Genomic DNA, 13,638 nt, shown 5'->3' with positions numbered 1-13,638 from the left:
GAAATTTCAAGTATTTCATACCTTTGATGCTATCATAAACACTATTTTTAAAAATTTCAATTTCCAACTGTTCACTGTTAGCATAAAGTGATTTTTGTATATTTTTTGTATCCTAGAATGTTGTTAAACTCACTAGCTCTAATAGTTTTGTAAGTTCCATTAAATTTTATATACACAAGAACACATCAGTTGTAAATAAAGATAGCTTTATATTTTCTTTTCCAACCTAGATGCCATTTATATCCGTCTGTCTACCTAGCTAGCCAGTTAACTTTATCACACTAGCTAGAACCAGTACAACGTGGAAGAGAAGGGAGGGAGCACTCTGGTCTTGTTCCTGATCACAGGTGATCTTCATCTTCCATCAGCACCTATGACGTTAACTGTGATGCTTCTAGTGGATGCCTTTTGTCAAATTAAGGCAGTTCCCATCTATTCCTGCCTTTCTTAGCATTTTTAAAAATGGATGCTGAATTTTGTCAAATACTTTTTTTTTTAACTATTGAGATAATCACATGGTTTTTATTTTTCAGTGTTAATATGGTGAATTATATTGATTTTCTTTTCTTTTCTTTTTTGATATTGGGAACTGAACATAGGAGCGCTCTACCACAGAGCTATATCCCCAGACCTTTTTATTTTTATTCTTTGGTACTGAGAACTGAACCCAGGGGTACTGTACCACTGAGTTACGTCCCCTGCCCTTTTTATTTTGAGACCTGAGTCAAACTGCTGAGACTGGCCTCAAACCTGAAATCCCCCTGCCTCACCCTCCTGAGTGGCTGGGATTGCAGGCATGCGCCAAGACACCAGGCTGCACATTGATTTTCAAATCTTGAACCAAACTTGTATTCTTGGAATTAAACCCTACTTGATCATAATGCATCACCTTTTTTATATATTGTTGGGCTCTACTTGCTAAGATTTTGTTTGGCATTTTTGCTTCTATGTTCATGAGGAGATCTTGGTTAATAAAACCAATTTGGCATCAATAAGTACATTTCAAAAAAATTACATCATTTTTACTACTTTTAGTGTATCTTTTCACATTCAAAGTATCCCAGTTTGGAAGATAAATTATATGATTATAATATACTCACTATGGCTATAGAAACATTAGACTACCATTGGAAGATGAATTAAGAGGTATAGTGGTTGCCCCAAACTATTCTTTATCTTATTTAAACCATATGTGGATCCATGAGTTGTTTTTGGAGAGTTAATTCTTCAATCAGGTTTCAGATACTAGAGACTAAAACCATATTTTCATCCAGAGAAAGTCAATAGCTTTTTTTAGCAAATAAGTGCCAAACTTCTACTATAGAAATAAGGCTTCTACTTAGAGGTAAATGGAAGGATGAATAAAATTATCGCAACTAAAAGCCAAGTATATAATTTAAAAGATTTGTGCTTTAAAAGGCCTGTCCCTAGGAAACAGATTTATTCACTGAATTTAGGAGAAACATCAGGACGGCAGAAGTACTGTCAGAATGAATCACGGAACAAGAGCAGTGGGGTACTGAAAGGTAAGTAAAAACTGAGCTTGTCCTCCAGGTGACCCTGGGGTACCTAGAATATAAGACTCACTCAGAAGGTAAATGGAAATTAAGGGATGGATCTGTAATAATTGGATGGGGAGAAAGGGCACTCAAAACATATCTCATGGCTGCCTACCACCATAGCAAAATTTTCAATTTTGTAAGAACACGGAGTACTGAAATGCTACTCACAAAAAAGAGGGGGGGGATGTACAACCCCTCTACTCCCTAATAATGTAAACACCGTACATAATTCCTTAAACAGCAATTTCTCCAAAATGGATATAAATTTACAGTCCATGGACTCTGGGTACCTGGCACTTACTGACCCAAAAGCTGGCAAGCTCACACCAAAATATTTTCTTCTTTACCTTTTCCCCTTCAGTTACTATTTAATTTGTGATGAGAGACAAGTATGGTGGCATATACCTGTAATCCCAGCTACTCGGGGGCTGAGGAAGGAGGATTGCAAGCTCAAGACCTGGACAACTCACCAAGACCCTATCTCAAAATAAAAAGTGCTGGGGTGTGGGAGAGCAACCTTTCACGTGACTGAGTCACACTCCCGGGCTAGGTGCTGAGGGCTCAGTCACAGAAATGTGGCAGAACTTTTCCCACTCTTCTTGGGTGCAAGGATCAGTGTCTCATACGTGGGTGTGTCTTGCTACAGCCCCATGGGTGAAGCTATGCTCACCTCTTCCTTTGTAATCTAACCCCTTGCCCTGCTTAGGATAGAATCTTCCATGGAAGTGCCTTGTGTGTGTCCCCTTCTCTTCCTGTGCCCTTGGGTGTGGCCTACCCAGGTGTCAGTCAACCTGCTGACAGTGGACATCATGAAGATACTCAGCCCCCTGAAACCTGACCCCTTGCCTCATTTGAATAGCTTCTCCTAAATAAAAGGGGTCAGCGCGTGCTCTCGCTCTCCCTTCCTGTGGACCCTTAAGGTCAGAGGAGCCGTCACAGCGACCCCAAACAAAAAGGTATTTGTGTCTTTTGTGGGGTTATTTTGCGCAGCCCAGTTAGCCCAGTTCAACTGGAGCGACCCCTGAGCCTTTTAGTAGCAAGAACAGAATCTCGGCACTGAATGAGGCTCAGTGGTAGAGCATCTGCTTAGCATGTATGAGGGCCTGGGGTTCAACCCCCAGTTCTGCAAAAAACAGTGTGTTGACATCTTGGCCACAGTGTTATGATTCTGAACTTAGCATATACTGAATTATGGTAACATCACTGTTCTTTGAACAACCATTGAAGAGCTCAAGAGTTTTATGCTTGATATTTCTAAACTAGATGTGAAGCAGATACTGTAATGTGTGTCATTTTAACTCCATATTCTCTAAAAATGAGGCATGAACGATTTGGCTGAATTAATTAGACCTTAAAGATACAATCAAGGAAGCAATTGCTCAAAGAACCCCAACTCTACCTGGCACCTGAATGCAAGCCCTCTGGCTGAGACAGAAAAACAGCAAACAGATAAAGGATAGTTTACTCGAGGAAAGATGGTTTGAAACTTCAACTTAAAAAAAAAAATTAGGTTGAATCATTTGTAAATCAAAAACAGCACAATTTTACTTCGTTCAATTTAATTTACCCATACACTGTTCTTGATGGCTTCTGCAGGTCAGTTAAGATGAGTACCATAGGTCCCAGGAGCAAAAAGGACACAAATTAGTATGGAGAGGGTTTTCATGAAGGTAGAAGCAAAACGCCCTCAAAGGCTATTTATTGATCTCCTCCCACAACCACCACAGGCACTATTCCCAACTCCTGCTCACTAGAGAGTTAAATCTGATCAGACCTAAAGGTTAAGAGAGATCAGCACTTTGGACCTCTTCATTCACTCCTAAGTAGTCTTCCAACCAGAGGACTGATAGATCTGGTGTATAACAGGAGCCTAATCTCCACCAGTTCACATTCTCCAACGGATGGAGTTCTTTCATGTATTAGGAAGCTGCACAAATGCCAACAGGTGCTCTGAATATGTGTGCCTGCTACTCTGCAACTCTAATTCTCAGGCAAGTCATCTGTATAAAGAGAACATCCATCTGGCCACAGGTCAACTGTGTTCTCCAATTCACTTGAAAAAAATTAAAGTTTTATTTCCATCTGTCTGGCTGCTGTTTTATTTCTCAATACATTTTAGACTCAGAGATGGAGGGAAGAATTATGATTGATAACCAACCATCACATACAATTAGACATGTGTATCACAGGATAATAGTTTAATAAAGTGTCGACACTAAAGAATGTGAAGCCATAAAATATTATTATTATTATTACTACTACTACTTTGGCACCAGGGATTGAACCCAGGGGTACCTGATCACTGAGCCACATCCCTACCCCTGTTTTGTTACTTCATTTAGAGACAGGGTCTCACTGAATTGCTAGCACCTCACTTTTGCTGAGGCTGGCTTTGAACTTTTTTTTTTTAAATAATTTTTTAGTTGTCAATGGACCTTTATTTTATTTATTTATATGCGGTGCTGAGAATTGAACCCAGTGCCTCACACATGCTAGGCAAGTGCTCTACCACTGAGCCACAGCCCCAAGACCTTGGCTTTGAACTCTTGATCCCCTGCCTCAGCCTCCTGAATGGCTGGGATTACAGGCATGCGCCATTGCACCCAGCTATCAAATATATATTCTTAATACATAAATAATAAGTTATAAAATGTATAACTGTAGAAACACAATAAAAAGCTGGGCATGGTGGCACACACTTGGAATCCCCACAATTCAGGAGGCTGAGGCAGAAGGATCATGAGTTTAAAGCCAAGCTAGCAACTTAGCAAGACCCTGTCTAAAATAAAAAAAATTAAGGTGGATACGTTCATTACTTACTCCTTTCTGCCTGTGGATGCTGCTAAGAAAGCATCAGTAAAGTCTCTCTTCCTACTGCTGTCATGTCTAAATTAGAGGCCCCAAAGGGCCCAAACAAGTGCGGAAGCTATTCACTGGAGGGCCGAGCGTTGAAACAACTGATGAGAAGCCCTTCAGAGCAAGGGGGACACTCGTGGACTGTGTGGTAACGAGAGACCCAAGCACCAAGAGCTCCAGGGCTTTTGGGTTTGTCACTTATGCCACTGTGGAGGAAGTGGCTGCAGCTCTGTATGCAAGATCACGAGGTGGACTGAAAAGATGTGGAACCAAGAGAGCTGTCTCAAGAAGATTCTCAAAGACCAGGGGCCACTTAACTGTGAAAAGATCTCTGATGGTGGGCATTTAAGAACATCACCTATTTTGAACAGTATGGGAAAAGTGAAGTTATTGAAATCACGACTGACCAACACACTGGGAAGAAGAGGGGTTTGCTTTTGTAGCTTTTGACGACCAAGACTCAGTGGATAAGAGTGTCATTCAGAAATACCATACTGTGGTGGGCACAATTGTGAAGTAAGGAAAAAGCCCTGTCAAAGCAAGAGATGGCTAGTGCTTCTTCTAGCCAAATAGGTCAAAGTGGTTCTGGAAACTTTGGTGGTGGTCATGTGAGTGGTTTCTGTGGAAATAACCATTTTGCTCATGGAGGAAACCTCAGTGGTCATGGTAGCTTCGATGGCAGCCCTGGTGGTCGTGAATATGATGGCAGCAGGGATGGCTACAATGGATTTGGTAATGATGGAAGCAATTTTGGAAGTGGTGGAAGCTACAATGACTTTGGCAACTGCAGCAGTCATCAAATTTTGGACCCATGGACGGTAGAAACTTTGGAGGCAGAAATTCTGGACCTTATGGAATGGAGGCCTATACTTTGTCAAACCACCAAACAAGGTGGCTATGGCAGCAGCAATAGCTATGGCCGTGGCTGAAGGCTTGAATGCTGCGAGGAAAAAACACTTAGAGGAGAGGAGAGCAACGGAAGAGCAGGGAAGCTACAGGTTCCAAGGGATTGTGAACTCAGCTAAGCACAGGGTAGGTGGCAGGGCCTGGCTGCTACAAGAAGGCATGGTTTAGACAGTACTCATGTGGATGGGCAGAACCTGCAGGACTGTGCTTATGACTAGCTGATAACAGGAACTCTAGTTTCCGTCCTGTGGAAATTGTAAAGCATTCCACACAGGGTTTTAATGTATTTTTTTTTTTGCACCCATGCTGTTGATTGCTAAATATAAGTATTTTTTAAAAATAAATAAATAATTAAAATTTCGGTTAATTAAAAAGGGCTGGGGATGTGATTCAATGGTTAAGCCCCCCGGGTTCAAACCCTGGTACCCCAGCATCCCCCCAAAAAAGAGACACAAGAAAATATTCATGACATAATACTAAGAAAACTTTTAAAAGCATAAATACAATATGGCACTGAATGATTGCAACTGAAAACAGTTATGACGCAAGCAAACAAAAAATGAGAAGTATTATGCCAAAAAAAACAAATAAAGCTATAAGACGGTAACGAGAATATGAGAGTTTGGGTTTTTTTAAAAAATCTTAAATGTTATAATTTTCAGATTTATGCCTCAGGACAAAACCTGAATGGAAATGTATTGAGAAAGAGTTAAAATAGTTAAGACTCAGGATATTTTTAATACCTTTTTTGGACATTATAATGCTGCTTAGCAATAACAAATTTTATTTCATTTATTTATTTTAAATCTATTGGTTGTAGTTGTTGATGACCCGCTATTTTATTTATTTCTAGGTGGTGCTGAGAATGGCCAGTGCACTGCCGCTGAGCCCCAGCCGGCCCCACATTTCATGTAGGTAAAGAGGCAGGCGGGAGCGCTCTGCCTCCCAGAGCAGCCTGAGCCTTTTGTCCTCCTACGTGACTTTCTCTAATCTGAAGCAGCAGGCATGGCCATTCTTCTTCTTTCCTTTTTTTTTTTTAAAGAGAATTTTTAATATTTATTTTTTAGTTCTCGGCGGACACAACATCTTTGTTGGTATGTGGTGCTGAGGATCGAACCCGGGCCGCACGCATGCCAGGCGAGCGCGCTACCGCCTGAGCCACATCCCCAGCCCCCCCCCTTTTTTTTTTTATATTTATTTTTTAGGTGGACAGGGACACAACACAATGCCTTTATTTTTATGTGGTGCTGAGGATCGAACCCGGGTCCCGCCCATTCCAGGTGAGGTGGCTGAGCCACAATCCCAGCCCCTCTTTCCATTTTTTTTAAAACAACTTCTTGATGTAAAGAGCTGATCGGAGGGTTTGGATTTTTTGCTTGTTCGGTTGGTTTTGGAGCTTTTTGTTTGTTTGTATACTAGGAATTGCACCCAGGGCCTCAAGCATGGCAAGCACACGCTCTGCCACTGAGCTCCAGTCCCCACAGTCATCCCTGCAATCAAGAGATCTGTTAAGTGAGCTGAGACTCTTAAGATCAAATATCCCACTGACACCGGTCATGGTCAGAAGCTTTTCAAGTAATCAATGAAAGCCCTCAGGTAGCCGTGGGTCCACTTCCCCAGGATACTGTCAGGAACTTCAGAATAGCCATGCTTTCTCTTTCTCCAAAGTGCTAGCAATATTGTTAGACTCCTACCCACTATCCCTCACATGTCACTCACACACGGTTCCCATTAACTAGAAACTTACCTACTGCTTTCTCTCCAACTAGCCACTATCATCACCACCACAACCTCACTTAAAAAAAATTGAGACTTAATTTATCAGAAGTTTTCTTGGACTAACTCTTCTAATACACACAGTATTTTAGGATTTCAGTTATTAGTAAATACTTGTTATAGAGAATAACCTTTTCACTGTAAAGCATCTCCAGCTAAAGAAAAACAGTAAAATAGAGCATAGTCTTTGCTAAAATAATCAACTAAAATATGGAAAAGAAAAATAACTTTAGTTTCTATATATAACTTTATTTCCAACTTTTTTCTCCAGGGACATGAGTACAAAAACTTTACAGCTTAGGCAGACTATTTTGAGAGGTTTTTTTTTCACATCTTTGCTTATCTAAATTCCGCCTCCTCTTTAAGGCACCAACCATTGCTGCAAGTTTTATCTTTTTCTATGAAGTCTTAAAATGGCTGAAAGTTATGAGGCACTCACCATACGGCAGATCTAGCACTGAGAGCTACCATATATAAATTTAATCTTCACCACATCTCTATGAGGTAAATATTATTATTTTACCCCATTACTTTTCAAAGTGAACAAAGAGGCACGGTTAAGTGGCTGAGCCTGGATTTGAACTCAGCGTCATACGGTTCCAGGGGCTGTGCTCTTTTAAGCACTCTAGATGACCTTTCCTGAAGAAAGATTTCCTTCCTTCTATTGTGGTTACACACACCCCACAATAAGTTTATCGTACTCTGTACACTCTTCCTTGTTTTCTTGTTTGCTTCATGTGTTTACATTTGCTCTCCACCTAAACTCTAAGTCCCTTGTAGGCATGGCGACTACGACCTCTGCTTCTCACCCCCTCTTCTGGAAGAGTGCTATGCATGAAAACATGGAAAACAGACTTCTTAGGTCACTTTTCAAAATCCCTGGCAACATCTACAATATTTTAAAGACAGATTTTTTTTCTAATTTTAAAATGCAAAATATGCTTTAAAAAGAAGAAATTTAAATGTTGAGGCACGATAACAAGGGAATTCTAAGGAGAAAGAACTGGGCATAATCATGCCTTGCTATAAGCCTGTCACTGCTAAAGAATATGAAGTCACCCACTATGACTCTGCAGAATCAACCCCTGAAGGATAGCTCACGCCATCAGTGTCAGATTTAGCATTACTAAAGTTAGGAAACTGACCACATATATTTATTTTTCTTCTTACTCAAAGCACCTCTTCCTGGTGAGTCATACCTATAAAACTGACAGACCAATCTACTTCCATTTCCTAAAAGAGAATACTTAAAATCAAATGAGGTTTTTTATTGGATATGCACAATCAAAAACCAATAATCTGTTCTAAGTAATAACGCACAAGGGGGTGGGGGATGCCGACATCAGAAAGTTTACCAGGATTCTAAAGCAGAATGAATTTTAAGAAAAGTTTTTCACTCCATAAAAATGAGAGTTCAAAGACATAATCTATCTGGAAGCTCATTCCATTCAACCCATCTACCAGGCTATTCAGAATTAACCAAAAAACTGGAGTTAGGTTAGGAAGTGCCACAGACCATAAGCAAAAGAAAACATTCTTGGGCCGGGGCTGGGGCTCAGCGACAAAGTGCTCGCCTAGTGCGCGTGAGGCTCTGCGTTCCATCCTCAGGACCACATAAAAATAAATAAATAAAACAAAAGTATTGTGTCCAACTACACCTAAAAATAAATAAATAATAATTAAAAAAAAGAAAACATTCTTAATAAAATGGGACTATTACCCAAACATTCACCAAGTTGTTCAATAATGATTTGAGGGGTAGGGAGTACCTAGGTCTTAAGATAATTTCAGAAACTAAGAGAAGTTCAGGGTTTCATGGGCTCCTTATTAAATACCACTTTTCAATTGAAACTGTAGTTTCAATTTACATACAAAACAAATACTAAAACATTTCACTACACCCCCTAGACATTTCAGCTACCTCTGGAAAAGACTAATGGGATCCTGAAACAAAAGAATTCTGATTATGGGATTTAACTTTTCTTTTCTGTTAGCATCGGTCAGCTTTCTAGAGCCCGAAAGCTGTGTGACAATAGAGGACACACACCCAGAAGCAAAAGCAAAACCAGTGTCTGTTGCAGGTTGAAATGGTCTGTCCCTTTTGGGCTCAAGTTTCTAAATGATTAAAAACAAAGCATAATAATGTCATTGAATTGCAATTTAAAAATAGTTAAGATGGTCAAAAAGACAACTGAAGAGATTTTTAAGACAAATGGATAAAGTGAAAAAAAGTACATTGAATTTCATATAAAAGCGAAAAAAATACTCTGAATTTCATATGAAAAGGATGCCCTATTTTCAAATTACAGTTTTTTGTTTTTCTCTAAAAATATGAATGCCACATTTTACAAAGAAATTAAATATAGGCTCCATCTTGGGATTTGAAAGGCAATAAATGGCTTAGCCTTCATCTATCCCCAACTACCAAGTTGACCTGAGAAGCAAGCTCTGGAAACCAGTACTGTGTACACTGCTAAAGAAAGCTTTCTTGCAATCTAAATAAAAATTCTGGCTGCTCATTCTTTACTTGATTGTGATGCCTCTAAATTAGAGTCTGCCACATTGCTATTTCAAAAACAGCACAAGCTTTTTATTCTCATACCAAATACACAATGAAGAAGCAGAAAAAAAACTGAAAACATCAACAGGTCTCAAAGACTATTACTTCCTCCTAATCAAAGGTTTTCAAAAGTAACTTGCCAAAGCCTCAGCTACTGAAAGAACAGATCTTTGGAAGGGCTACTCTTACCCATATTTTTCTTACACACTCAGTCAGATTTTGATGTTTTGCTGCCCTGGAAAGTTTTACCTGTCTGGTTTTAACACCCACCCACTTCCTAAAGAATCCCTACAGCTAAGGGAAAACTTACCTCTGCAAAACGAGTTGATGTGCTACTGTCTATCCGGCTGCTGCCACCACCTAAAAAACTGAAGAGAAAAAGGAATGGTGGTAATTCTATTCCCAGGAACAAGCTCCCTTCCCAGAAGCTAAATATAGAATGGCATAATGAGAACAAAGCCCAATAAGGAAAAACAACTCATCCCAACACAACACCTACAAAGGGGATTGTGAAGACTGCATGTGCGTCAATAAAAATGGAATCATTTCATTAAGAACTGAAGATCATCATGTTAAACAAAACAAGCCAGACTAAGAAAGACGAGTATTGCCTGTTTTCTCTTATATGTGAGACCCGGAGTGGAGTCGGGGCAGATAATATAAAAGTAGAAACGGGACCGACTATTAGGAAAGGGAAGGGGACCGGAGAGAGGGAGGGTAGGGCATGAGAGAGAGTAATATGGAGGGTGAATACAATCAAAGCATATTATATGCATGTATGAAAATGTCACGATGAAACCCATTATTTTGTATAATTAACATGAACTAATAATTGTAACTCTGAAAAAATACTGTATGTTAAACAAAGACTGGAAGGTGGCTCCATCCATGAAAAAATATTACAGTAAACCACAGAATCAGGTGGTTTTCAAGTGACCCAGACTAAATCAAGTGAAAATTTGGGGAGAACTACCACCACAGAAAAGGAAGGAAAACCCACAGCCAGTAATGCAATTCAAATCTGACCTAGCAAAGAAGAAAAACATTCATCCTCAGAGGGGCTAAGAAAACAAGCTGGGTACAGTGGCTCATGCCTACAATCCCAGCGATTCAGAAGGCTGAGACAGGAGAATTCAAGTTGGAGACTAGCCTCAGCAATTTAGTGAGACTACTGCTTTAAAAAAAAAAAAAAAAAAGAGAGAGAGAGACAGAGACAGAGACAGAGTCAGAGAGATTAAGAAAACAACAATTTTTCACAATAAAACCATTCAACCATAATTGGGAGACTGAGGCAGGAGGATTGCAAATTCGAGCCTCAGCAATTTTAGCGAGACTGTGACCCAAAATAAAAAAGGGTGAGTATGTACTCAGTGGTACAGCACCACTGGCTCAATCCCCAGTACCAAAAATAAATAAACAAACAGAACCATTTGACCACCAGATGATGGCAACTTTGAGAAAATAAGATTTCCTGAGAATGATTAAATGTAGTCATATAAGGAGTCTGGCACAGAATTTAGCACATTAGAAAAGGATTCAATAAATATTTCTTCTTCTTTTGATCATTTATCCAATTATTTGATTATCCTATCCATCCTGAAGAACTCATCTCAAATACTACCTCTTCCATTAAATCACTTCTGAACTCACTAACCAAATAAGAATCCTCTATACCCCTCTACACTCTAATGATCCTAAATTCTACCTTGTATTACAAACATCTAGGATTTTTCTCATTCACTTCAACCCTTTTCCTTCCTTTCATAAAAATAAATTCAAAAGACAAAGACTGCCCCTTATCATGCCTCTAAAATATTTAGTGTTTATTACAAAGAACACTCATCACCTTAAAATATCAATGACTCAAAAATAAAAGTTGTTGAATTAATATCACATGTTTAAACGATAAAATACCTACCTATTCCCAAGGACTCTGAAGAGTGGAAAGAAACATTAAATCTCATTGCCTAAGCCAGGTGTGGTGGTGCACACCTGTAATCCAATGGCTCAGGAGGCTGAGGCAGGAGGATCACTGAGTTCAAAGCCAGCCTCAGCAACTTAGCGAGGCACTTAGCAACTCAGTGAGACCCTGTTTCAAAATAAAATATAAAAAAGGGCTGGGGATATGGCTCAGTGGTTAAACCTCCCTGGGCTCATTCCCTGGTACCAAAAAAAAAAAAAAAAAAAAAAAAAAAAAAAACCTCATTGTCCATATGAAATTTGCCAAGAAGAGAAACTAACACTGTAAAGAAAGGGGGATGGAAGGACTCACAAGAACTGCTGGATACCAGCTCAAGAGACACATATAAGTGCATAAACATACATACAAAAACCCTAACAATAGAACATCTACAAACTATTATAATAGCTTTCATTTTCAGGATCACAATACCCGTCCAGGCACTGTGCTGAGTTCAATACAGAAACAAACACATCCTGTTAGTCAAATCAGAAGCAAAAATCGAATGCCAATCTCCATGTAATCGTTCTCAGGCCTTTCTCTGATTAGCAACAAAACGCCTGTTTTGCTTCAGAAGTTAAAAATTCTTTTATAAAAACCACTTCCATTATATAGCATGCACTTGTGTACCTGTACACCTACACTAAATACTACCAGATACCCTGAAAGGCAAAGTTGAATGGCTGTATATCCATTTTATTGCCTGAGCCTAACAAGCTTCCAAGGCTCTTCTCTTCTGCCTTTCCTACATGGTTTCAGGAATTTAAATATTAGTAACTCAAACTATCAATTTGCAATTAAAACCATCAACTGTATCTTTTAGGGTTCTGCTCCCCCTGAAACTCCAACACTCCCTTTCCTTAACATTCCTTTGCATTTTAAAAGTGACAGAGCTAATCATAGTGAAGGGATAATAAAAACAATGTTCTGAGAAATTTTACAAAGCTGAAGAAAATTCACAAGATGCCTCTCTAGATGTAGGTTTACTTGGGGTCCATTATCCCATATTTACATTCAAGGATTTCCTCTTATTAATTTTTAAAATCTAATCACTATAATTGCTAAGTATTCAGATCAATAAACACAAAGAGAAGGGAATCTTATGCTGCTTCTAAGGTTGATTCTAAGAAAAAGATTTCTTTGCTTATTTAAAACACTGATCTCTTTCAAAACACAATCACTGGGGTTGGGATTGTGGCTCAGTGGTAGAGCAACTGTGAGGCACTGGGTTTGATCCCCAGCACCACATATAAATAAATAAAGGCATTGTGTCCGTCTACAACTAAAAAAATTTTTTTAAACACCATCATTACTTCTCAGTAATTGCTACCAAAAGCACCTAGGTAAGACTATTTTTTTGACCTATAAAGGTAGAAATAGAAGAATTAAAGCCAAATGAGAAGTGGAAGCTGCAGAATTCATAGTTCCATGCTAGAAAAAGATTTATCCTGGCGTTTATCACTGTATCATTTATGACTATATCTAGGTATGAAATACCATTGCCTACAGAAACCAGGATTGCGGTTTTAAAACTTAGAGGAAAAAAGTCTCATTAATTACTCCCCTACAACCAATAGGCTCTTATCCAACACATGCAGAGAACAAGTGCCTGATAAAGTATTTGATGCAATTGTAACAGCACAAATAAAAAGCTATCCCCAGTTAGCATCCCATCCACACACATTGCTAATTTTGCTGTCATGCTATCTTATAGGGTCAGTGTTGGCATTGTTATTTAAAACTAAGATTATTACATCAACATGTAAGTGTTTGTACCAAATTAGATCCCATGCCACACAGAAACCCCAGCTCATTTACACACATAACCAGCAATCATTAATAAAGTAAAACTAACAGTACATACTGTAAAACGTGGAGTTTTCTTGGTTGTTGAAGGGACCTTCAACCTTAGATTCTGCCAACAGCAATGGTAAAGAAATTACCTAATGCCATTAAAATTCCCAAAGTCACTCTAAGATCAAGAAGCTTCAGACTGCAGATTCTTTTTAACAGCTGGA

At 39.1% G+C, this 13,638-nt stretch overlaps 1 protein-coding gene across 1 annotated transcript in view; it reads right to left on the bottom strand.

The window, feature by feature from the left end:
* Rnf115 (ring finger protein 115) overlaps positions 1-13,638 on the bottom strand; it is an 81,766-nt gene that overhangs the window by 36,320 nt on the left and 31,808 nt on the right. Inside the window, exon 3 of the mRNA XM_026380991.2 lies at positions 9,971-10,028. Within this exon, the coding sequence (XP_026236776.2) occupies positions 9,971-10,028 (58 nt within the window). The remainder of the gene's footprint in view (positions 1-9,970; positions 10,029-13,638) is intronic.

The sequence above is a fragment of the Urocitellus parryii genome, chromosome 11, assembly GCF_045843805.1.
Source record: "Urocitellus parryii isolate mUroPar1 chromosome 11, mUroPar1.hap1, whole genome shotgun sequence".
NCBI lineage: Eukaryota > Metazoa > Chordata > Mammalia > Rodentia > Sciuridae > Urocitellus > Urocitellus parryii.
Note: the sequence above shows the minus strand (reverse complement) of the source record. Positions and strands in the feature narration are given on the sequence as shown.